Genomic DNA, 26,484 nt, shown 5'->3' on the forward strand with positions numbered 1-26,484 from the left:
ATCAATATGACAATTTGCCAGTTTCTGTACAACAAGTACTTACCAAACTGTAATATTATGTTGCTGCATGTGAATGAAGAAAACAAGTGATGAGGACTTTGTCTGCACTTTCAGTTTCATATGATCATCATCGATTAATATGATGGTGAAGTGAGCAATCTTGCTCCATTCTTTTCCCCTCTTCTCATTGCAGCACTGTTCCTTCAACAAAGGAGACTACACATCAATCCTCAGTGTCGCAGCCCATCTCTCTAGATAACATGTACTTGAGTTCAAGGCAGAAAGTGATTGTCACACCATTCCTCATCCAGTCCTTTATTAAGTGAAAATTTTTTCAGATATATTTATCAAAAAGATAAACGTACAAATAAATATAAATGTAATCAAACTAAAATGGGTAGAGTGCAACACTACAACACATTACCTGACTATAAAACAGGGGCGTGGGTCACAATTGATATCTATAAATTCATAAAAGCTATGTTTTCAGTCAAATCGAAAAGCTGAAATTGGACCTATGAGGCATCATTCTGCATTTCACAAACAGAAATGTCATTGCAGCTCATCGGTTTAGCAATCTGGAAGTTTTGATTGCAGGAGGCTTACTTGGTTTTGTATTCTATTGTCTGAGGCCTCAACATTCACACATTTTGTGTCTGAAAACCTACAGAAGAATTGATAAAGATTTAAAAATCATTTATGATTGCAAGCCCAAAGTTTATTACCAACAAACACAAATCAATTAAACAAACCTACAGAGCATCTCTAGCTTTAAAAAGCATATTAATAATTCAGAATTAAACAGAAGAAAGTACAAATTAGTGCAGAAACAAATACCTTATGTGATTACTTCACGGTCAATCCTTATGATGGGGATATGAGAAATTTTGCGCCATTCTTTTCCATTCTTTCTCCGATACCGCTTTTTTAGCAAAGGGCACTTATAAATATCTAGAATAGAAAGGGAGGCGGGAAAGCCCTCTTCTGGTAAGCGCTGGAGGTTATCGCAGTTCAAAATCTCCAACTGTTTAAGCAAGGTAAGGTGTTGAAATCCCTTGCCATTGAGTGATGTCAGATGTGGAAAAGAAATGTCGAGGCGGATAAGAGAAGAGGGCAACAATGCCTCCTCCGGAAAGGAACCCACTTCTCTGCCGTAATACCGAATTATAATTTCTCTGAGAGAGTGAAGACTCTGTAAACCCCACTCCATGCGTCTGAGAAAGAGTTTCTCGCACGACACGATTTCAAGCATTTGTAAATTGGAGGGCAAACCCCCTTCAGGAAATGATTCCAGTTCTGGACAGTCCCACAAATTCAAGTATAGAAGAGATGGGAGGAGGGTGTGCATACCTTCAGCAAGTGACTTCAACTTTTTACAGCCAGCAATAGAAATCTGTGTCAAATTTGGGGCGCACAGTCCCCCGATGGGAAAGGATACAAAATTAGGGCAGGAATGGATGGTCAATTTAGTGAGAGAAGTTAGATCCAATAGAGATTTATCTGATGCCGAAAGAGATTCAAGATTATCAGAATACCTAATTTCGACAGATTTGAGTTTTGGGAAAAACTCTAATGGTAAAGACCAAAGTGAACCAGGACCTCTCTCTACGTTCAAGCTCTCAACTGATGGATAGTGACGGCTCCCTGGCAACTGAAGCACTCCATTGATTTGAAGTGTTTTTAAAGTAGTGGGTAGACCACCTTCGGGGAGAGACGCATGGCAACCTCCAACTGCGAGACTTTGCAGCTTAGGTGATAATTCATTCAACGCCACCTTATCACAATTCATCAAGGCCAATTCATGAAGAGCCGAAGGACTAGGAAGTGAAGCAACAAGCTGGGGACAATATCTAATTTCAATTACACTTAAAGAAGGAAGTAAACTGGGCAGATTTCCCGTAAGCTTGGGACATCCGATAATGCGAAGCTCTCGGAGGGTTGGGAAAACTCCGCCTTCAAATATAAACCATTCCTTCCACTCTGGCATCCATTTAAATGTTAATTTTTCTAGGGATTTGAATGGCTTATTAGTTGCCCAAGAGCCATCCCCGTAGAACTCACTATCCACACATGATACTCTGCCCAAACCTTCAATTGAGAGTTCCTTAAGGGCAAGTAGCTGCCCAAGTGGAGGCAAGGAGGAACAGTATCTACAATCGTCAAGCTTTAGGGACACCATATTAGAGAATGAACATGCTCCTAACCAACTTGGATATTCTGCACCATAATAAGATATGATGGAGAGAGATTTCAAGTTCGTATGAGGACACAACTGTTCAACCACTTCTCTTTCTTGTCCTGAATCATAGTTCTCATGACCGCTTCCCCATTTCAACTTCAACTCTGACAAGCCCTTCTTATCCTTCAAATTAACCTCCTTTGCATCTCTTGTTTGATAAACGTTTTCCAAGTTTGATATACACAATGATCCAGAAAGATGTGGAATCTCTCCTAACTCTTTAATGCTACTCCCACTTTGTTTTTCTTTTCCCACACAAAAAGCACTTAAATTTTGGAGGCTTCTTAATTTACCCATGTGCATTGGCATCCCTTTCAAAGGGGTCCCTCTTATATCTAGGTGACGTAAGTTTACGAGTCTTCCCATGTTGGTTGGCAACTCTACGAGGGAACAGCAATTCCTCAATAACAAGGTTTGCAAATTATACAAACCACACACAGAATCAGGCAAGCCTTTGATAAAGGTGCCATTAAGATTCAAATAGCGAAGGTGTTTCAAATTTCCAACAGAATCGGGCAACACATTTATTAATATGTAGAGAGACAATGATAATACTCGTAAACACTTAAATGTGCATAACAAATCATTTATCTCCATTGTTGATATAAAATTAATCCTGAAATTTGACGTAGATGGCGATTTTAGTCCCAAGAATGTTCGCAAATTCTTAGCTTCATAAGACTCCTTAAATTTCTTAGGGACAACAAATTTAGTTGGAAAATATGACAAATGACGCATCTTTTTTGTAATTTCAAGTGAGTTATCAATCTCCAACCTAAAACAAAATTCTCCAGATATAAATTTTGCTAAGTCATTAAAAAGGTCATGCATTATGAAACATAGTTCATCATTATTTGATCGTTGAAAAAATGATCTCGATATTAGCTCATCAAAGTATTGTTCACCTATTTCTTCCATGCTTCCATTTCCCTTGGGTTTCAACAATAAATCTTCTGCCATCCACAACAAGACTAACTCCTCCTTTGAAAATTCAAAATCCTTTGGAAAGATTGAGCAATAAGTAAAGCATCGTTTCAAATGTGATGGGAGGTAGTTGTAGCTCAATCTTAGAGCTGGAAGGATACTACTTTCACCTCCTGGTAGATCCCATATATCACTCTCCAAAATATGATTCCACTCTCTTAGGTCTTGTTTAGATTGCAACATACCCCCAACTGCTTTTGCAGCTAAAGGCAAACCTTTACACTTACAAACAATTTTTCTACCAACTAGTTCTTTATCTAAATTCAATTCTCCATTCTTAAATGCATGCTTTGCAAATAACAACCAGCATTCTTCATCAGACAATTGCATTAGATGATGAATTGAAATAGGCTGCACAATTGTCGCAACATTTTCACTACGTGTTGTAATAATGATTTTGATCTCTTTTGCCCCACATCTAAGTATTGTAACTAACTTATCCCAAGCAATATATTCCTCATTCCAAACATCATCTAAAACAAGGAGAAACTTCTTTCCCTTTAAGCTCTCTCTTATTCTAATTTGTAACAAATTCAAGCTATGAATGTCACAGTTAGACAAAGTGATCTCTTCAAGAATAGTTTTTGCTATTCTAAAACTATCAAATGTGTCTGAAACACAAACCCATGCTTTGAGATCAAAATTCTCCTTTACTCGGTTGTCATTATATACAAGCCGAGCAAGGGTTGTTTTACCAACCCCACCCATGCCCACTATAGGAACAACACATATCTCATCACCATTTGCATTATCTAATTGCAACTTCTTAAATATCTCCTCCTTATCAATATCTCTACCATACACACCATATTCTTCAGAACAAGAAGTTGTTAATTGTCGTGGTGGTAGTGGTACTCCACCGGCAACTTCTATCAGATTATGGACCTTCTTTTGTTCTATGAGTATTTGTAATACACCTAGAACGTTTTCTAGCTCTGACTGTATCTTTTTGTCAAATAAAGTAGAGACAAAGCGCCATACCTTTTTAGTGCGGGTTTGGAGTTTAGCTTCTGACTTGGATCGTAAGGCTTCAGTGGCAATCTCATCCAGAAGGTCATCTGCAACATAAATAGCATCTTTAAGCTCGTCCAGCCATTTTTTCACAGCTGAGTTTGTAAATTGCTTCTCCTCTGCATCAATGAGCACTGAGTTAGCAGATAACAGCACAAACTCCAAGTTTTGTAGCAATTTCTTATTGAGTTTCCTTCCCTTGAAGTAGTCTATGACCTCATGAGAAGCCAGTCTATCAAGTGCCACCTGAATAATTGAAGTGGCAAGTGCTTGTCCCAGGAAGACAGCCATGGTCTCTTGTTGCTTGAAGAAGGAAATAAAAAAGCCAAAGGGAAGCAATTGCAATTTAGGTAGAAAACCAGGGGAGAATGGCTTGCAAAGTGATAGATATATAATGAATGGCCCAGACCCGGTTATAAGCACAACAATTGAGAAAGAATTTGGCATTACTTGCCTATTACACAAGTATTGTGAACTTTGCATTATTTGAGATAACCTAGAATGCGACAGTTGAAGACTTCACATCCAATCATATCTTTCCACCCACCCCGTAGAGAGTTTTTATTTTTTATCTTTTTTTCAACCAAAATAAAATAAAAATGTGAAAAAAAAAATGCATTGTCAATGAAGGAAAAAAAATTACCTTATAAACCAATCTCATGGATCATTCCTCTCATATTTGATGGTCCCCACACACTTGAAGACTCACATATTGTAAAAGGGATGCACCATGAGACAATCTCATAAGAAAATTTTCCTATAAATAGGGGAAAACCCACATGCTATAAGAGGATGCACCATGAAACAATCTCATAAAATAAATTTTCCTATGCATGGAGGTCATCGCATTATGCATCTCACTCAAAAGGCAAATAACTCTGAATTTTTTTTAATGATGAAGCCTCATCATGTTTGCTAAACGGGACCATTCTTAATTTATTACTGCCTATGAACGTGACTTTTGCTAATGGTTGGAATAAATGCTACGAATGTGACTGTTGCTGTTGGTTTGGATGAGTGCTACATTAGAATTTGAAAGTTGCCTGTTGAACTTATGTCATATTTTGGAATAAGGTAACTTGTTTTTATTGATTTGGAGTACCACCTCAATTTTAGTTAAGTAAAATTTTCCAATGAATGGAGGATTTTCTTTATCAAAACAATGATTTCTAAAACTATACAAAACAAAGAAGTAAAAAGAGAGCTGATTCTCAAACAAAGGAAATAAGCTCATCTCATATTTGAGGGAAATTAACACTGTTTTTCATATTAAACATTGAAATGCTTTCACATGATGCCCCAAAATTGCTCAAAATTTAATTAAAAATCAAAAGATAGGAAAACTAACAAGTTCATTCTTCAGTCAGAACCTAGAAGAATATATTTAATCTATTGGCATGAGAAATTGCTAGCATGATCTCCGGAGTATATGATCTTGATTATTGGTTAAAAGTTAAAACGAAAAGGAATACCTGTCGATCAATGGGCACATCTCAATACCCTTTATAGCTTCTGAGAACCTTTTCAAATAGGGACTACAAGCTACTGTTGGACACCAACGGGATTGTTCATCACTCTTGACGCCACTATAGTTACATATTAAATTTAAGGTTTTTTTTAAATTTAATTTATTTTTTAAAATTTTCTGACATGGCTTTTAAAAAAATATTAAAATGCTGATGTAGCATTAAAAAAAAGCCAAATAATATTTTAATTGCCACATCAGCGCCACGTCAGTTAATAGAGTGTTCCGTCTACCACCTAGGACTTTGCCATTAGAGCATTGACGGTAGAGACAAAAACGAGATCGCATTTTTTATTTTAGAGACTAAAAGTGGTGAAAAAAAAAAAGTTAGGGACCAAAGTGAAAATCACGTGAAAATGTAGGGACGAAAATGGGTTTTATGCCTAAATTTTTTTGATATAGCCTAATAAGTTTACTCAGATGCAACCCAAAAAAAAAATTTATTTTAAATACTTTTTGCAAGAAATGACTCATTCAACCTTCTAGAAATATCCAGTGTCCTTGTAGAGACTTGATATTTGAGTTTAGCAAATTCTTGTATGTCTGACCATAGAGTTTCTGAGCTAACATTCATAAATGACGATTGATTCATCCTTGCAGACGCCCCACCATTAGACCTTCCTTGCCCCTTAGAAGGCTTTCCTGAAGATTGATGGCCTCCTTGGTCCTAAAAAAATATGAAACATAAAGAACAGCCTTGGGTCAAGATTTCTCCATCAAGAGTAAAATTTCATGTTACCATTTCCATTTAAGAAAATTGAGTGAATTTAGTAAAGATTTTAGATTCTAAACATCATTTAATATTTTAAGAAAAAATTTAAACTTTCTTCTGAAGAAAAAGATGCAACTTAATTGCTTTGATTGTTGTACAATTACAATGACAGACCACAAACTGAGGGAACATATGGCTTCAAGAGTTAGCTCACAAAAAGCTCAAAGCTGAAAAGTAGTAAAAGCCAAAAAAACCATAAGAAATCCTGAAACTATTGATCCATGTTTCACATACCTTTTTGTGGGTTCTGGACTGCATATTATTGGCAGCAACTTTTGAGCCAACAGCTTGAATACTTCCAAAAAAGCAGTTGAAGAAATGTGATATAGCTGGCGCAATATCATGATCCCCTACATCTCTCAAAACATCCTGCTCCAGAGGGAGTCAGTTTAATCAGACTAGGAAGGGAAGAGTGGATGTGAACAGGAAATGTGTTTCCACATGCATGTGTGCAAGTTATGCCAGACCGCCCTCTTGTAGGCAAAGTTGATGGTGTCTATCTCTAACACCAACGGCAGGAAAAAGATGTCACGTTTTACAATTGACATAGTAACATGCGACACCTCTTTGCAAATTATTGTGGTGAAACTGTGGAATTAATTGAAACAAAGTGGACATTTTGTAACATCATTTATAATGTAGAAGCTACTTAGATTATGCTTATCACCTTGAGGATGTGCTTTGCAGACCTAACAACAATCTCATTAGAACAAAGATCCCACAAATGTGGTAAATGTTTTGTCCCATCAGCCACCTGTAGCAAAGCTCCAGACATGTCAAAAGCAGTACAATCATTTGCAGAAAGATGGAAAAGTTATGAACATGACAGCTTTAACACAAATAATAAATTTCAATTCAGGCATTGATTTAGGGTTGAAAAGAATGTCCTCATGTGGTTCAGTTTCAGATTGGGAAGAAGCACAATCCTTAACATTCTCATCCCTCCCTTCTTTTGTTACATCCTGTGAACAAAAACAGAAAGAACCACATATTGCAGATTACTAAGAGGAAATTAAGCCCCCTCCCATAAGCCTACACGTTCTCTCCCTCTCCCACTTGTCTTCTCTTTTGTAATTTCTCTCTTCTTGTTCTCACCGTCCTCCATGGCTGATCCACTGAAGGTCCTATATCCTTACCACCACTTCAAATAACCTCCTCAATAGCTTGAATCCAACAAGTATGATCTTCCATGAGTTTTGGCTGCCCCAAACAATGCTTTTAAGGTAAGTTTTCCATTGACCCACTTCCTTGATTATTTCGTTTATGGCTCAATGCTCATGTGGGGTTGATCCAATGGATGGGGATAACACTTTGGTAGGGTTAACTACGATTTTTGGGATGTGGATATGTGATCGTTGGTATTAGGGTATTCAACCATGGAGGTTTTGGGCACTTGGTTTATTGGAGGAAGGAGGGGCTGACTTTTATGTGTTTTACGATGATTTTTCTGTTTTGAGTTGAGTTGTTGTAATGATTTTTGTCATATGTAAGAAGTTGATGAAATGTTAACTATTACTTGTCATAGTGATTTGAGAATGTACTTGTGCATGCCAAGTGTTTGGTATATTGCCTGTATGAGTTATGGGATTGAATTTCTTGACTCTTGTTGTGATGACTATTATATGAGGTTATTGGTTGCATTCGTAGTTGTTATCATGTGCTAAAACATGTAGCTTTGAGGTTAATCAAGTTTGAAAGTTTTTGGCATGGTATTAAGATTATAGTAATTTTATTTTGGAATTGTAAATCTATCCTTGACAGATTTGAGTAAGCTGCATTACATGATTTTTAATAAATTATAGAAAAATCATTTTGAGCTGAATTTTTTATGGTACATACTACACATATAAGAGCTTATCCATATTTAATTCAAGTTGATTGGATAACTTTTCATGAACCAAACGGTTTTTACAAAAGGGCTGACCTGCTGTGTAGTGAATCTGAAAGTACGACATGTATGTTGAGATTTTGTGAATTTACTTGAAACCCTTCTTGAGTGGGTTGACTTGTAAATTCTTACATTTTCTTCTACATTTGTTTTACTTAGTTAACTTTAATAATGGTTTGGTTTAATCTCTTGCAATAGTGTATTAAAATGCTTTGGTTGTGTTATGGTCTTTTGGATCACTTGTATGCTTGTCTGATGTCCCTTGGGAATAGGTGCCTTGGGATAGTCAAGTTAGGCTTAGGCCCTCGATTTGATTTTAGGGGACCATTTTCAATTTATGGAGACAAGTTTGAACGTACTTTGTGATAGGCCTTGTTATTGATAGGTTTGATCATTGTATTTCTAGGTTTCGAGATTCTTGGTGATGGACCTAGTAATTGGATTGCTTGCTTAGGTGGTGGTGCCTGGTTGAGGTAAAATTGGTTGGCCTCCTGAGGTAAGTAACTTTTAATGGGATTTTTGGAAAATAACCACGTTGCATAAACTTTATTTTTGGGTCAAACACATTTTGGAAAATTATTTGTGGAACTATGTTTTCTTAAAAATATTGTGTTGTGACCCTATTATATATGATTGTATATGAAAAGCGCATCATGTTAAATATTGAATATGGGGAAATGCATGATTTGTTAGTATGGAAGAGATAAACATCTTTGATATAATTTTTGGGAATGGATTTTATGGATTTGATGCATTATTTGCAAATTCAAAAGATGTTTTATCTTGACTTGTGATATTTGAGAAATAGATAGAAAATGTTATTGACAAGAAATGATTTAGGAAAATTTGGGAACCTTGTGAATATATTGGGTATTTCAATGGTTTTTGTGAAATTACTTAAAATTGAACCGTCTTTTGAATTCATATTATCTGTGAGCTCTTTATGTTTTACCCTTGTGCCGTGACGTGTGATTACCTAGCTAGATACTATAGTCTGTGTGACATTGGTATCTTAGCACCCGTCTTTGTGACGACATATGAGTTCCGTCTTTGTGATGGCATTGAGTTCCGTCTTTGGGATAGCAGATGAGTTCCGGCTGTGTGTCGGCGATGAGTTCCGTCTTTGTGACGGTAGATTAGTACCGATTGTGGGTCGGCGATGAGTTCCAGCTGTGTGTCGGCGATGAGTTCCGTCTTTGTGATGGCATTGTCACGTGGCCTTGGGGTTAGATTTCCAGGTTTTAAAAGGATGTTTTGATAGCTCACAGTAAATATGTTGAAATATTTTGAGAAAGCTTGGTGTTACATTCTTTTAATCATTCTTGTAATTTTATTAAGAAAAATGGTTTTGCATGATCCAAATGGAAATTCCCAAAGTATAACATGTTTTGTAAAATGCCCATTATCACGAAACTTGCATTTCCCTTACCCCCATTAATTATGCTACTTACTGGGCTTTAGCTCATCCCACTCTCCAACAGTTTTTAAGATAAATTTGCTATACCTCAGGCATGGAGCTTGTTTTATTGGTGGTGATTGGAGCATTATGCTAATTGAGGGATTTATGCTATGATTGATTGGTGACTCAACTTTCTAAATTTATTGAGGCCATAGCTAATTCTATCGAAGGTTGGGCCCTTGAGGTTTGTTAACCTTGGGCATGGTAGGCATAGATTCTATCGTCCTGGTTGCCTTTCCTTGGAAGGATTGTGATATGATGTTGATCCATTTGGAGTTTTGGAATTCCGTGTATATTTGGAGACATTATTTGTAATTCGTATTGTTTGTAAATGTGTTATAGAGTTTTGACTTGTAATATGGAGATCTTAGCATGGTTATTTATCCTTATCATGTGTTGAGGAAAAAAAATCTCTTACGTTCTCGCTCTTAATGGTTCTTCTCTCACGCTTTGGACCCTTCTGGGTTTGGGGTGTGACATTGCTAATTCTATAGGCCCGTAAATATCCCATTCGCTTAACACATTAGTAAACCGGAAATAATAATGACACAAGAAACGGACCATAGGCATGATGGAGGTGCTACTCCAAAACCATATCCATAAAAATAATAATAATAAAAAGGAGAGAAATAGAGCGAGAACTCGCAGAGTTACGATTTCAAGTATGGCGACCTTTACTGCAAGAAATAGGCAAATTGCTAAAAATGACTCCAATGGGGGTCAGTGTATAACTCAATTTGTTGCTTCAACTATAGCAGCTATATTCACACCAAAGCAGCATCTAGAAACACGGATGCATTACACACAAAGATATTGTCATTTAAGGGCATGACAGATTCTGCTAATTCAAGGGCATTGAGATATTGTCATTTAATAAACACGCATGCATTACACACAAAGAAAAAGTTCAAATCACTGCTAATTCCATTGTGAATCATACCGCAACATATATAATTGGCTCATAAAGTGAGTTAGCAGTAGGTAGTCCAAGGATACAAGGTAGGGAAAAAAGGGACAAAACCGATAAAATATAAATAAATATTTAATCAAAGAATAAACTTTCTAGGATGCAATACACTCCTAACAAAAACACCACTATACAGCAATCAAAAGCTGCGGTTGCATTTGCCACTCTTCTCACCTGTTCGTTAACACCTGCAACTGTTGAAGAATCAGTGGTCACATGAGCATCTCCTTCAGACTTAAATTTTGATCTTTCTGCAGCTTGGGCCTTCTCCCATAAAGCAAACGTTTATATTAAAAATGGAACATATAAAACAAGTTCCAAAGTGTAGTTAATATCAGAATGTCATTACTTACCTGGCAAAAGGCAGTAATTAATTCTGGTCTCAAGATACAGAATCTGGATCCAGGTCCAGTATAGTTTGCATCGCGAGGATTTACTCTCATTAAATCCAGAAGATAATGCCTAGAAAAAGTAGAAAGGAGAAAAAAAAAAAAAAAACATAAACAAGTGCACATGCTTTATAAATATAAACAAGCATGTTATTTTAACAGTTGTGGCATCATCATGAATAAAGTCAGAAACTAGGTGCATAGAAACAGAGATTTACTACTATATAGCTAATAAAATGTCAATATTTAAATCATCAAGCTAGCTAGCTAAAATAATGTTTCAGGAAAATGTGTGCTTAAAGTGCTGGGTACTGGAGTTAAGCAAATTTAAGCATATTTAACTAAGAATTTTTAACAAAATTTAGTTATATATAAAGAAATCCAAGCACTAAGAAGAAGAACGTAACCAAGTAGTTAGGTTTGTATGACTAATAGACCAATCCAATAGAGTAATCACCTGTCATCACTACCAACAATACCCTTGCATTCCACTGGGGCAACTAATTTGGAAACATTTCCAGATCCATCTAGGACAGTGTGTTAGCAGCCTCAAGAACCTAAGGATAATAAAAGCTTAGCACTTCTAACAAGGAAACTCATTTCACAATTCACATAGACAAACCCAGAAAGAGAGATCAAACTGGAATCTTCATTGAAATAACATGTTCTTATAAAGCATACCAATTACATTTACACCATAAATGAAAATTATATATTATTTTTATAGGTATAAATGAAAACTATATTTCTTGTAAGACAGCACAATTAAGCCATTATGGATATCTTAACCCAAGAGAAGTTTAAGAAGTACTCTCACATAGCAATTAACAAAGACATATTATGCAAAATCTGAAACATGACGTGCAAGAAATCTTATATGCTCCCTCACCTTGGAATGAAAATCATCATTCCAACATATCTTCTTGTCATTGTCAACAGAACCGTACAGAAGAGAGTCTTGACTTATCCCCTTGAAGAATGCCAGGTAAAACGCTCTGCAACGGAATGTATAAAAGCAATTGAGGGCCAGCTAGAGATCAATCTAAGCAAGCCAAAATAGAAATAGCAATCATGAGCAAAAGCTTCCAAGTATGTGCACAAATATGTACTAACACAACACGATTTAGTAAACACAAGCAAAAATTGCTGATAATAAATAACAGGTCATATAACTAATGTTACTGTAAAAAAATGTTTGCCAACGAGTCCATCAATAAAATTAATAATAATAAAAAAAAAAAATTTCTACAAGTGCTTATATTCTTTCTTGTCGATAAGAATGTCAATAGAGTTGGCTGCAAAAGAAGATGTAACTAAGACTTTATGTGAGAGAGAGAGCCAGGAACAGGCAAACAAAAGCATGAAAGAGAAAGCAATCCCAGTATTTTAACAAATACCTTGGCAGAAAATATGTGTTATATCATAAAAACACTTTAAGAATAAATGATATATCAAATACAGTACAGATCTTATTTTTAATAATGAGCTATAGGCCATTGCTCAACTGGCACTTCTATCTCCCACAATAATTAGTTGTATTGTGAGATCGTGAGTTTAAGAACCATTGGTGCATGTGTAACTTAACAATAAAAAAATTTTTTGACTTCTATTTTGGCAGTATTTTATTTTTCTATATTCAAAAAAAAATTAGGAGCCTAGAACAGTACTACAATCTACAAATACTTGGCGCTGCTTTGACTTCTCATCTGTTCTTTTTATATAGAAAAAATAAAAAAATATAAAAGCATGAACAGTATGGTAAGGTGATGAGTCCCGCTTGATTCATATTTTATCGGAACAAAGTAGTTCTTATTGAATCTTATAGGAACAGAGTAATTCTTATTAAACAAACTAAAATCATACAAACATCTACACGCTACAGCCTAGTAGACCAGTAGTTCTAACCGCCATAGTACTATTACACATCTTTTCACATTCTTCAAGCATCAATATAGCATATGATGGCTTTTAATATGCATAATGCAGAGCACACAGGAACAAATTCAGTCATAATTGTATCCTAGTTTACTTCAGGCGGTGACTCCATTTTCTTTCACCTCTTTACCCAATGTCTTGTCATCTTTCACAACATCAACACCATTCTCTTTGACATCTTTAGCTAACGACTCATCAACTTTCACATCTTCTTGAGTATCTTCATGCTTCTCTTTCTCTTCTTTCTCTGCCTTTAACCGTGCCTCTTCCTCAGCCTTCTTTGTTGCTTCCTCTTTGGCCGTCTTAATAGCTTCAATCAATTTCTTTAAACAAGTCTCAGCATCTTCATTCTGTGACTTAGGCATCAAATTCTCAGCAACATCAGCAGGAGTCATATCAGTTTCCTCCAACAAATGGTCAATGGTCGCAAACAATTCATGTGAGTCAACATCCAAATAATTCTTGGCAAGAACCTTGAATGCTTCAAAGCCACAATAGGACATTTCTATGTGCATGTCCATACGTCCCCTCCTAATGAGAGCTGGATCAAGCTTTTCCACATAATTAGTGGTGAAAACAATGATCCTCTCTCCCCCACAAGCTGACCAAAGCCCATCTATAAAATTCAACAAACCAGAGAGAGTGACCTTACTACTACTTTCTTCTTCTCCTTTGGCCATTTTACTAGCGGGGTCCTTCTTTTCCTCATCCTTCTCTTGCTCCTTTTTCTTTTTTCGTTGACCCGTAAGATCAAGTGAGCAATCAATATCTTCAATCACAATAATAGACTTACTTGTCGTCTCGATTAAAAGCCTCCTCAGCTCCGTGTTGTCCTTAACCGTTGTCAATTCAAGATCATAGGTGTCATAGTTCAAGTAGTTAGCCATAGCAGCAATCATGCTAGACTTACCAGTTCCGGGAGGACCATAGAGAAGATAGCCACGCTTCCAGGCCTTGCCAATCTTAGCATAATACTCTTTTCCCTCCCTGAACTTAATAAGGTCATTGATGATTTCTTCCTTTTTCTTCGAGCCCATGGCCAAAGTGTCAAAACTTGCTGGTTGCTCAAAAGTGATATGGCTCCATTTGGTTGACCTGTAGCCACCCCAATTCTGACTAGGATTGTTGATGCACAGCTTCCTTTGTCGATTTCTCACCGTTATTGCTTTTCCTTCTTGCAGGACATGATTGATGTATTTCCCACAGAGAGTTCCTCGGTGAGATTTATGGAAAGTGAGCTTGTAATACCTCTTCTCCTCCATCTCTGGGTAGAAAGAAAATGACTGTGTTCTTGGGGGGATTTTCTTTACACCCCACCAAACCTTCATGCCATCAAATTCATCTGTAACTTCTTCGTTCTCGTCCATGCTCAGTTGTACAGGTTGACTGCTGTCTTTGACAACTACTGCTTTAAGATTTTTAGCTTCACTGGAGGACTTGCTACTGAGGTATGTTTCAATGGCAGCATAGGCTTCACTGCGCTTAAGATACTCACCAGTGAATTCAGGGAACTTAATTTGGATATAAGGGTACACGAAACTAGTCAATTTCTTAGTATGACTTAGGATTAGGCTACGAAGATGGTGAGGGAAATATTTGTCAAACATGGCCCAAAGAAACATTGCGGTCGCAATCAGTGAGCCTAGTTGAGACCATGTTTCCCCCATCATCATCATTTTTCTCTTCTGAAACCTTTTATGAGAGTTGTTAGAAGAAAACGTTTGCTGATGAAAGAACAACTCCGAGCTATGTTATATTTAGAAATTAAATTGTACTGCTAGCTGTTATTTCTTGTTGAGTAAGAAAGCAATATATATATATATATATATATATATATATATTTTGCCTGTTGAACTTAAGTCATATTTTGGAATGAGGTGTGTGTTTTGCATTATTTGGGAAGACCTAGACTCAACAAAAGAACAAAGACTTGGAATCGATTGTGCTTTCCCAACTTGTGTTTAGAGTTTAGTGCCTTGTTGGCATTTGGGAAGGGTTTCATAGTGAGCACTAGTTCATGATATAATGAGTTTTGCATTATTTGCGAAGATCCACTCTCAAGAAGAGGCCAGAAACTTTGATTTCAATTGTGCTTTCATGGAAAATGATTCATAGTAATGACTAGATCATAGCATTGGTGTTATGAGCTTTGCATTATTTGAGAATACCTAAACTCAAGAAGGTGCCAAAGACTTTCGTGTCAATGGTTAGGAGTTTTGCATTATTTGAGAAGACGCACACTCAAGAAGAGGCTGAAAACTTTGGTTTCAGTAGTGCTTTCAAAAAAAATGTTTCGTAGTGATGACTAGCCCTTGGCATTGGTGTTTTCCTATTTTGTATGTAATGCGTTCTTGTAAAATGTTTTGTAGCGATGACTAGTGACCATTCTTTTGTATTATTTGAGGAGACCTAGACTCAACAAAAGGCCAAAGACCTATCCAGTAGTTTCTAGGAAATTATTTTGTAGTAAATACTAATCTAGCTATATCACTAATATTATAAACTTTGTATTATTTGAGATAACCTAAACCATGACAGTTGAAGACTTCATGTGATTATACCAAAAAAAGAAAAGAAAAAGAAGACTTTGTGTGATCATGTCCACCATATCTTTCTACCCACCACTATGAAAGTTCTTTTTATTATTTTTTTCCTAAGACTCATATTTGATAGTCCCCATGATAGTCCCTCTCATATTTGATAGTCCCCACATATAAGACTCACATGTTGTTAGAGGAACGCACCATGACACGATTTGTTTTTCTTAGTTTAGTTTGTAACTCTCATATGTTCATTTGTATTGAAGTGAAATGTCACAATGCTCATAGCAAATTCCGTCGCATTCTTACAGATCTATATAGGTTTCCTTTTGTACACTTCATGGGATCAAATATTTAAGTTAAGATAGCAAGTAAAATACAATCTCCAAGAAGCAATTTAAATTATTTAATGCCTAGTCAGCAGTTATAACTAATGATGAGGGAAGCACGTTATGAGAATTTCCATTATCAAGATGCAAGATATTTATTGAGTTTTAACCGAAACCCTCACCATTAAATCACATCTAAAACAGCAACACAAACAAACTCAATCATAGATCAATACTATATCATCTATTGGAGCTTTGTCATATACAATCTTAGCATGCAAGGAATTCATGCAGCCTAAGCTAAAAGCGAATGCATATATAGGTATTCTCCAGATGGAAGAGAGAACATTCTTAACCTTTGGCAAAAATATAGATGATTTGATAGTAATTCTAATTTGTTCTGCTTCTATTGGATTTGTTTTGGAGAATTACTGCAGAAGGAAGTGTTAGAATTGTGTGGTTAAATGTTAAATTATTGATTGTCCCAAAAGTTTAAGCAATTAGAATATGGTAAATTTAATCATTTAACCACAACAGTTTGATTAGTATATCAAAGAGTAAAATTGCACCTTGAAATTGGGATTTCACTGAACAGTGAAATCTGAAGTTGTATACCTGCCATTTCCTCACCATAATGACAAGTCCAACTTAACATGAAGATGCATTCAATCAAAGCATTCTAGACTTGATGCAAATAGATTCCATCTAAACAGCACGAATTGATTACCCTTAAATATGCATGAAAAAAAAAAATCCTATCAAACTTAGAAAAAGGAAACAACTAGCAAACAATAAAATTTTGAAGCATTTTGCCCTGCTTCATTTGCAATGGGGGAAATTGTTTTGAAGCACCATAAAGCCCTGGTCTTTTTTGACACACATCATTTTAAAAGCAAACCCATAAAAGTCATATGCAAAAAGATAATACCACATTAAAAGCATGTTGTTTTACATAAGAAAAGAAAATAAACTCACCTCATTTTAGAGGGAAATTAACACTTTTTTATATATTAAACATTGAAATGCTTTGACATGATACTCCAAAATCAGCTCAAATTTAAAAGTAGATGTTAGAAAAACATAAATTTAGAAACATAGTAATTTTGTATATAAAAAAGCAAGAAAATTGAAATTAAAAAAAAAAATTAGAGTTACAATATAAAATTTAATAATGACATCTAAATGATAGTTGAATAAAATAAAATAAAAAGTCTCAAATAAAATTGTTGCCTTAGGCATAAAATTGTCTTAGTCTAACCCTAGACTTTACTATATTGTCTTTACAAACTATTTTGTTGCAAATCACCCAAAAAAAAAATTTCAAATACTCATTTAATAAAATTTTAAAATCCACCGATCGTACTTATTACCACATTAATCTATAAAAGTTTATGTAGCAAAATGTGTAATATTTTTAATATTTTCCAAAGAAAAGAGAAATCCTAAAAATCGAGGTAAAAACCATAATACGTTAGATATTAGGTAGCAGCGTAAGAAATATCCCATTTAGCGCAATTTCTTAACTTGTATAATCCCTTCTTGAATAGTTTTTCTTAATGAATACTAGTCTATATCACTAGTATTGTGATTGAGGATAGTGATAGACTTACAGTGTGTGTAAGTTGAAGACTTGGCGTCAATGGTGTCTTTCCACGGTTCCACCCACCATCTTGACTTTTATCAAATTATTTTGTCAAATTAACCCAATCTAGATGCAAAGAATGACATCTAGTTGTCCGCAGCTGAGACTTCTTTCTTATTCTTATTTATTTATTTGTGGGGAAAGGCTAAGAGATATAAGGGTTCATGTTTAAGGGTTAGGCCAAAGTTTTGTACATTTTAACCCATAGAATACACTATAGTAGGGCCTTGGGAAATTTTTTTTGTCTTAGTTGCACAACAATTTCATCATCCACTTTATTATATTTTTTGCCAAGCCTAGTGTTAACATTACCTGCATTTGGAGCTTTTTGTTGTTGCTAATGTCCACACTCCACAGTGTGGTTTAAGGATGAGATGATGCAGACATTGAACCAAAATTTGGAGTTAGGGGGAGCAGCTTTAGCAATGCTAGCTCTATACTATAAGCAATTCAGGCAGTCGCCTAAGGCCCCAAGTAAATAAAAAACCCCTATATTTTAACCAATAAGATTATTTCTTTTATTGTAATAGTATTAATTAAACCCAAATATTAGCAAATAAATAAAATAATATTTTTATATCAAACGAGAAACAAGAAGAAAAAAAATAGAGAAAGAAATACTACATCCATAACATTTTTTACAACACTTTTACAACAAATCTTAAAGTAGCATATTGTTACAAGCTATTATTGATAGCAAAAAAATAATTTCAGTGGTGGGTTCAAATTATAATTTAGAACCAATAATAACTTAACACCTATGATTGATGTAGCACTTCTAAAAAAAAAAAGAAAAAAAAAAGCAATACACAAAAAATTTACAATATTTTTCATAACAGTTTAGTTGGCAAAGTTTTACTTGTTTTCATCTAAATCCACTACTAACATTATTCTTTTACTTACCACTATCAATCCATATTTGGTGCCAAATTCTTGTAATTAGAATTTCAATTGCTTTGGAATTTGTATTTTGTGGGTTACTTATAAGTGGGAGAAAAAAAAAAATTTAAGATACAGCCTGATAACTTACTACAGGCTTAAACTCCAATTTAGGTTGGAATGGACCGAAATAAATTAGAATGGCCTGTAATTTTATTCAAAGGAGAAAGGGGGATTTTTGAAGAATAATGCTAGAGATACAAACTTTTTTATGAAAAAAATTAGAAACTGCTGATATAGTGAGTAATTATTGGTAAATGAAAAAGTGATGTTAATGATAGGTCAAAATGTTGTAAAATAGTTTGTACCTGTGGCATTACTCGTTCTAGAATTCCACCGGAAAGGTATTGACAACATTGATAGGAACCCAATTGATTACATGACTCAGTCATTTATAACAACTTAATATTTCCTTTAAGAAGACCTACATGACAACAGTTGAAGACTCGGCGTCAATAGTGTCTTTCCACGATTCCACCCACCATCTTGACTTTTATCAAATTATTTTGTCAAATTAACCCAAACCAGACGCGAAGATTAACCTCTGGTTGTCCGTAGCTAGGACTTGTCTTTTGGATTAGCAGGACTTCTTTCTTATCTTTATTTCTTTTTTTTCGTGGGGAAAGGCTTAGAAATATAAGGAAACATGTTTAGGAGTTAGGCCAAAGCTTTGTATATTTTTAACCCATAAAAATTTTCCTCCAAATCTGGAATTCTAACTCATTTTGTGACCCTTTATAAGACCGTATATAAAAATTTTATTAAAAAATATAATTCATAAAATTATTTAAATAAATCTCATAATTATTTAATAAATTATTTAACTAGAAAGTATATATACATGGAGACAAAACAAAAGACTTTGGCTATGCACAGTATTTTGTCTTCACACCGTCCTCTTGCTAGCGCATTTGCCACCTAATAAGTGGTCCAACTTCACTTTCATTAAATGCATAGAGTACACTATAGTGTAGGGCCTCGGTAGGAAAGTTTTTTGTCTTAGTTGCACAACAATTTCATCATTCATTTTTTCTCCAAAAAAAAAAAAACAATTTCATCATCCACTTTATCATAATTTTTGCCAAGCCTAGAGTAAACATTATCTGCATTTGGAGCTTTTCTTTTGTTGCCAATGTTCACAGTATGGAGCCAATACTTGGAGTTAGAAAGAGCAATTTATAACTATATAAGTAATTAAGGCAGTCATCTAAAGACCCAAGTATATAAAAGACCCCCAAATGTTTAACTAATATGATTATTTTTATTATTGTAATGGTATTAATTAAAATCAAATATTATCCAATAAATAAAATAATATTTTTTATCACACGAAAAACAAGAAAAAAGAGAGAGAAAGAAATATTATATCCATAACATTTTTCATAATATTTTTACAACAAATCTTAAGTAGCATGTTGTTACAAGCTATTATTGATCATAGCAAAAAAATAATTTTTGTGGTGGGTTGAAATCAAAATTCAGAACCAGTAACAACTTAACACCTAAGATTTGATGTAACACTTCTCAAAAAAAAAAAAATAAATAAATAAATAATACGCAAAAAAATTCACAACATTTTTCATAACAGTTTAGTTAGCAAAGTTTTACTTGTTCTCATCTAGGTCCACTACTAATATTACTCTTTTACTTACCACTATCGATCCATATTTGGTGCAAAAATTTTCTTGTAATTAAAATTTCAATTGCTTTGGAATTTGTATTTTGTGGGTTACATATAAGTGGGAGAAAAAAAATATTTGATACAGCCTGATACTTACTGCAGGCCCAAACTCCAATTTGGGCTGGAATTTACTGAAATAAACTAGAATGGCCTGTAATTTTGTTCAAGGGAGAAACCCAATTGGCTACGTGAATTGAAAGAGGATGCCCAATTAAAGTCAGACTATCATTTCAGAAATGATGAGCTAGAAATATATCAATTTGATTTATTGTTTATTATTCTTCGTTTTTTCTTGGTTCAAAAAAAAAAAAAAAAAAAAGGCCGGTAACTTGGATGATATAAGAATGTTTAAAAACCTGTCCAAATTGTAGTTTTTTGTACACATGTATCGGCCAACACTTTTGAATAGGTTCGCACATAACTTGATGAGGGAGGAATTTAATTATGAGACAAAAACGACCACGTTTGGTGTGAGATCTAATATTACTTTGCCTTTGTCTAGCATGTTAATTGATCTGTTTACATTTTAGCCACGTTTGGTTTTTTCTCACTTCAATGTTAGCATCGATCGTAGGTTTCCTTGTTCTTAGTCATCGTTGTTGTAGCCTCCTTGTGTTAAGAGCATTCTTCCGTTTTCTATAACCATGCCGTTTTGTTATCTATTCGTAGTATAGACCCTTGAATGTCGTTTGCAGGCTTTATTTTATAATTACAGGTCTCTTTGTATCAGGTAGCAAAAGTCATATTTCCTTTCTTTAGCTTTAAGAAGAAAGAAAAATAACTAGTTTTACTTGTATCCAATACATTCTTGGAAAGTGTTTCACAGTAAATATTATTTTATATCACTAATATTATAAAGATTTCAATATTTGAGAGATAGCCTAGACCATGGTAGTTGAAGACTTTGCACCATCATACCTTTCCACCCACCACCATGAGAAGGTTTTTTTTTTTTTTTTTGTCCAAAATGTTATTAAATAATTATAATTCAATTTCATTGAGAGAATACAATATAAAGAAATTATCTTACAAAATAGTCTCAAGGGACGCCCCTCTCATATTTGATAATCTCACCTATGAGACCCACATTCTGTGAGAGGAATGCACAATAACACATTCTAAATTTCTCATTACATAATATTTTTCATGCATAGGTCAATCACATTGTGCATCTCCCTCAAAAGTAAGATAACCTGGATTTTCAATATTTAAAATGGCTGGCAAATTTGGCTTTTAGTTTCCTCCCAAAAGGCATCTCTCTAGGATCTCATCATTTATGCTGAAAGGGGTTATACTTATTTCTTGATCAGAACATGAGTTTTAAAACTAGACTACGCAAAGAATTAGAAAAAGAAGTGTTTCTCAATGTTTTTACTCAGTCTAGTAATTGTGTAACCCTCGTGGGCATTTATAATGAAATACCGCTAATATATAGCAAATTCCATCCCATTCTTACTCACACTAGGCTTCCTCTTATTCACAATTTTCTACTTTTCCATGCTTAAATTTCAATGCAACACTTTATGAAATCATATACACATTCAAGTTATGATATCCAGTGATATACAATCTTGAGGACGCAATTTATTGCCTAGTTAGCACTAAGATGAGGGAATGGAAATTCATGCAGCCTAAGCCAAAAACCATTGGATAGGTATTCTTTAGACGGAAGAGAGTACAGTCTTCACCTTTAGTGAAAATTTTGCTGATTTGACAGTAATTCTAACTTGTGCTGCTTCTATTGTGTTTGATTGGGAGAATGAAGGAGGAAGGAAGAGAGGTTTGATTAATATCCAAGAGTAAAAGTTAACATGAAGTTGCATTAAATTAAAGTATTCCCTACCAATTCAATCTTTTTTATATATATATATAATAAAAAAAATAATAAAATAAAAGTATTCCCTACCAAATGCAAATAGCTTCGGTCTACCACATGGATGGATTATCCTCAAATGTGAATGAAAAACATTCTTAAATAAACCAAATGGACCAAAGTAGATAGAAACGGACCAAAGGGACCGAAGTGGATCGAGTTACATTGAGATGAAACAAATGGACAGAAGTGCACCGAATGGACCAAAGTGGACCGCACGGATCAAAGGGGCCGAAGTCGACCGACTTAGATCAAAATGGACTAAATGGACAGAAGTCTATGGAATGGACCAAAGTGGACTGAAACGGACTAAAGGGACTGAAGTGGACAGATTTAGATCGAAATGGACCAAATGAACAGAAGTGGACTAAATGCACTGAAGTGGACCGGAAGGACCGAGTTGGGCCGTAGTGGATTGTATAGACCGAAATGGACCGCAGGGACTGAATTGGTCAGAAGTGGAACAAATGGGCCTACTTGGACTGAACTGGACCAAAATGGACTGAAATGTTGTTTTTATTGATCTGGAGTACCACGTCAATTGTAGTTCGTGATTAGCTAAAAATTCCCCTAGAATGGAGGATTTTCTTCGTCAAAACCATGATTTCTAAATTTATACAAAACAAAGAATTAGAAAGTGTGATGTTCTCAATTTTTTACAAAAGAAAAGGAAATATGCTCACCTCATTTTACATATTAAACATTGAAATTCTTTCTTTCATATGATAACCCGAAATTGTCTCAAAATTTAATTTTAGGAAAACTAGAAGATGGACACATCGAATTCAATTACCAGTTTAAAGTTTTACTGCTGGCAGATATTTTTCCAGAATTTTGGTCGTTTTGCTCTGTTTGGTTGGTAGAGTTAATCTAGTTTCGAGGAAAGGTTCCCAACATAAGATTTTATTCTATACATTTGGTTGTTTTGCTACCGATCCAGATTTCCATGCAACAGGGCCCATTTATGGTGCAGATTACTCGTCCTCAGTGTCATGGAGAACCGGAAATTGTGCTGGGACGTTGCATTTATCTGAATTTACTCGCAATCATTAACGTAAATCTGAAAGTAATCAATTGAATTGCACCTAAAAAAAAAAAATCATCAATTTAATTGTTTCTCCCTTTTCTGTGGATGTTTCATAATGTCTCTTTGGAAAATACTGAAGAAATCTATGTCTAGTGCAAACAACTATTGAAGCAAGAATCCAATTGTAAACAACAGTAACAGAGAAACTGAGAAGAAGAAAAGGATGAGAGAGAGAGAGCAAAGATTGTAAAACTGAGTAATTCTTGCTTAATTAATTTCAGTGGTATACAAACGCATTTATAGTACAAAGCCCAAGCTTAACTATATAACAACCAATCCACATTATACGGATCTAATCCGTGATTCAAGGAGCTAAGCTCAACAGATTTTCGCGCCAAGTCTAACTGTTTCTGAGTTCACAGAGAACGGCACCGTTTTAAGACTCAATTTCTAACACATATGACATAAGCAATACAGTGCGTTCTAATAAATGCATTCTAGTGAGAAATGGTGCGTTTTGCTTCTTTGAATTAAATTTGAAAGCTCACCATAAGTCCAACGTCCCCTTCCTTGCATATGGTATTCACATCGAGCATTCGGATCATACCATGTCGGTAATGGACCTGGTGGAGCCTTAGGTGGCACTGGAGTAATGAGTCCTGCTGAGATCAAATCTAGATGTTTTAAGATAATAAGAGACTGACATTACTAACTTAGCTAGCAGAGCAAATTTCTTCCATAGAAGTTTGTGTTAATGTTTTTATATGCTGTGAATCAATAAATAATATATTTGTTTTCCAATATAGAGGCTGAAATTTTAAGCTACTTTGGCTAAAGTTCCCTTATTGGAGATGGGTTTTATGATTCTAATTGTTGAAAAAAAAAAAGAAAGAAAGAAAAAAGAAGTGAGTTGGAGTAACTAACAATAAGATCATTGTCAAAAGATACAAATTTGTTGAGGAAACTTGGATCAGAGTTTGGCCAGAGTTCTGCAAGGCATCAAAAATAAATGCTGAGGTCAGTGGCCTTAGGAGAAAATAATGAGAATACAAACAAGTAGATCTGTGTAATATTCAATACAAAATGGAAAAATATGTATATTTTGGTCATGGACCTCCCAGATAGATTTGTATCTCTATTACATTTAGAGTATCAAGTAATTTATCTCTATTACAATTAGTGGCAAAAATCAAACTATATTAAACAGACATGGCAACAAGCCCTACATAAGCAACATTCTGAGAAGTTTCTCAATTTTCACATTATTGTGATCAATGATAATTAGCAATGAATTATGGTAATTATGGATCATGGTCAAAAGCCCCAAAGTTGTTGAGAGAATTTTTATCAGGATCTACCAAAGATATTATAAATGCCCAACCCCTGTGGTTCATAACAACTCCCATCCTTTCCAACATAGCACCAACAACCCCCACCCCCCCCCCCCCCCCCCAACCCCTCCCCCAAAAAGAAAATTTTTTCAAGAACTGGATCAGAGCAATCCTGCTACAAAGTTTTAACATGTAGTCAAGAGTGTTTTGTGAAACTCGTACTTGTCCTTGACTATTTAAATAAATCTGGAAGGAAAAAAAAAAGGTATGAAACTTGGAAGTGCAGTGATATAGGGATAGATGGAGTACCTGGTTAGTTTGGAGTGCTGCCACTGTTAGTACTCCTTTAACAATACCTTTTCTCCTGAATTTTCTAACCTTACTTCTCTCACCAAGCAAACAACAAGTCCTACAAAATATAAATGGAAATCAACACCTATGTGCAATAGGAACAACAATATAATTGCAGAAAAGTCCCTTGATATTTACATAGAAAATAATCTAGTTGTAGACATTTCAAGGTCATGATTCATACTCGATTAGCTTGGAGGACATATTCTTTTAATCAAATTTCAGTGCTAAAAATGAGGACCACCTGTGGTCATTCTTGCCATTGCTCTTGGGAGTCTTGTCTGGAAAAAAAGTAAACACAAGCCCTCAAGGCCAACCTGCAACTTTAGCAAGTACAAAAGCTTAGGAAAATTCTCTGTAGAAAATTAGAAATATCGAAAGAAGGATGAGGTGGTGCAGCTACTTACTGAAATATTGATGCGAAGATGAGGTTAAATACTTACAGGAAGTATTGGGTGTGGTCCATGCCGAGGGAGGTTAGGTAGGCTGGCTGCAGGCACCCTGGAATTTAAAGCAAGGTAATAATTTTCAAAATCACAAACTGAAATCTCATACGACTATTGACAGCATATTGTTGTTTGAAAACATGTAGAATAGTGCAGTACCCCCCGAAAATAAATTAAGAAAGAAGAGAATAACAAAAATCAAAGCAGATTTGGAACTGTCTTTCATTCCAAGGCATAACTTGTATCCATGAACTTAAGATTCGCCTGGAGTTCGCTCTTAGAAATATAGCCATCCCTACCTCCTCATGCTAATCCCATGAACATTATAAAAGTCAAACAGCAATTGCTGGTAGTCAGTTGATAAATCCATAACATTCACAAAAAAAAAAACAAGGATTATCGATAGTCAAGCAAATGCTTAATTCAGTAGTAACCAAAAAACAAAGTCTGAACATACCGTTAATCATTTGAAATTCCCAAGGTGCCAAGTTAAATAATTGTCTAAATAATGAACAAGCTTATTCTGCAATGGACCACATTAATGCCTCTTCCCAGGACTGGTCAATAAATTGCTATTTCTGCAAAAGAAAAAGGGAATAAATAACAATCATGGTTCTATTGTTCACTAAAAAATTATTTCAAATAAATAATAAACTAATAAAAGCATCAAATCACTTATTCAGTATCTAGTTGTCCCATGTTACATCATTCCATAACTTTTCCAATGAATAGGGAAGATGAAAGCTGAATTTTTTTTTTTTTGGTTTTATTGTGATACATGAATTTTTGTTTGGAATTAATGTTTAGTTGACTTCAGTATTAATAACAAAAGCAAAGAATTCAGCTCCAGGGAACATTCTAGTGAATCTATAAGAAATGAACATTCTAGTGAATCTATAAGAAATGCAGGGGAAGAAATGAGTTGAGAAAAAATATTGGCCTGACCAAAAATAAAAGGCATAAATGCATAACTAAATAACTAAAACCAAGAAAATAGAATTTTTTTTTTTCTAATACACAATAATCTTCTTGGTATTTCATAAATGAACAGATTATTGGGAGAGAGAAATTCTCTCTCAAAAAACATGTTTTTACTGCTTCTTGAAGCACATTTCAGTTATGGTGCCAAATCAATATGACAATTTGCCAGTTTCTG

General features: G+C 34.8%; 5 protein-coding genes and 1 long non-coding RNA gene across 51 annotated transcripts in view; 1 reads left to right on the forward strand and 5 right to left on the reverse strand.

The window, feature by feature from the left end:
* LOC126724053 (putative disease resistance protein At3g14460) overlaps positions 1-26,484 on the reverse strand; it is a 47,476-nt gene that overhangs the window by 7,897 nt on the left and 13,095 nt on the right. For 40 of the 46 annotated variants that reach the window (XM_050428202.1, XM_050428191.1, XM_050428164.1 and 37 more), the window contains exons 1-5: positions 4,205-4,871; positions 838-2,619; positions 607-664; positions 425-530; positions 44-313 (exon numbers count right to left, since the gene is read on the reverse strand). In XM_050428202.1, coding sequence (XP_050284159.1) covers positions 839-2,605 — 1,767 coding nt within the window. In that variant the 5' untranslated portion in view covers positions 2,606-2,619; positions 4,205-4,871 and the 3' untranslated portion in view covers positions 44-313; positions 425-530; positions 607-664; position 838. The other 6 variants (XM_050428156.1, XM_050428153.1, XM_050428155.1 and 3 more) reach the window with 6 other exon arrangements.
* Positions 2,612-4,198, reverse strand: LOC126722798 (putative disease resistance RPP13-like protein 1; the record flags this gene model as incomplete). Its single annotated transcript, XM_050425944.1, has 1 exon — positions 2,612-4,198. A coding segment is annotated over exon 1 (1,320 nt), but the record flags the coding sequence as incomplete, so codon positions are not given.
* On the reverse strand, positions 6,205-7,380 carry LOC126722799 (clustered mitochondria protein-like). The gene is made up of 3 exons (XM_050425945.1): positions 7,199-7,380; positions 6,766-6,900; positions 6,205-6,426 (listed from the first exon to the last, which is right to left on the reverse strand). The coding sequence occupies exons 1-3, from the start codon at positions 7,304-7,306 to the stop codon at positions 6,205-6,207; spliced, it is 465 nt and encodes a 154-aa protein (XP_050281902.1). The 5' UTR covers positions 7,307-7,380.
* LOC126722800 (clustered mitochondria protein-like) overlaps positions 7,323-26,484 on the reverse strand; it is a 42,738-nt gene continuing 23,576 nt past the window's right edge. Inside the window, exons 3-5 of the mRNA XM_050425946.1 lie at positions 11,199-11,307; positions 11,020-11,109; positions 7,323-7,493 (exon numbers count right to left, since the gene is read on the reverse strand). Of these exons, the coding sequence (XP_050281903.1) occupies positions 7,323-7,493; positions 11,020-11,109; positions 11,199-11,288 (351 nt within the window). The 5' untranslated portion in view covers positions 11,289-11,307. The remainder of the gene's footprint in view (positions 7,494-11,019; positions 11,110-11,198; positions 11,308-26,484) is intronic.
* LOC126724058 (uncharacterized) lies at positions 7,558-10,235 on the forward strand. Its single transcript, XR_007654588.1, has 3 exons — positions 7,558-7,754; positions 8,826-8,915; positions 9,929-10,235. It is a non-coding gene; the product is annotated as an uncharacterized LOC126724058 (long non-coding RNA).
* LOC126724055 (AAA-ATPase ASD, mitochondrial-like) overlaps positions 12,988-26,484 on the reverse strand; it is a 38,987-nt gene continuing 25,490 nt past the window's right edge. Inside the window, exon 2 of the mRNA XM_050428203.1 lies at positions 12,988-14,491. Within this exon, the coding sequence (XP_050284160.1) occupies positions 13,265-14,491 (1,227 nt within the window). The 3' untranslated portion in view covers positions 12,988-13,264. The remainder of the gene's footprint in view (positions 14,492-26,484) is intronic.

The sequence above is a fragment of the Quercus robur genome, chromosome 4 (assembly GCF_932294415.1).
Source record: "Quercus robur chromosome 4, dhQueRobu3.1, whole genome shotgun sequence".
NCBI classification, from domain to species: domain Eukaryota; kingdom Viridiplantae; phylum Streptophyta; class Magnoliopsida; order Fagales; family Fagaceae; genus Quercus; species Quercus robur.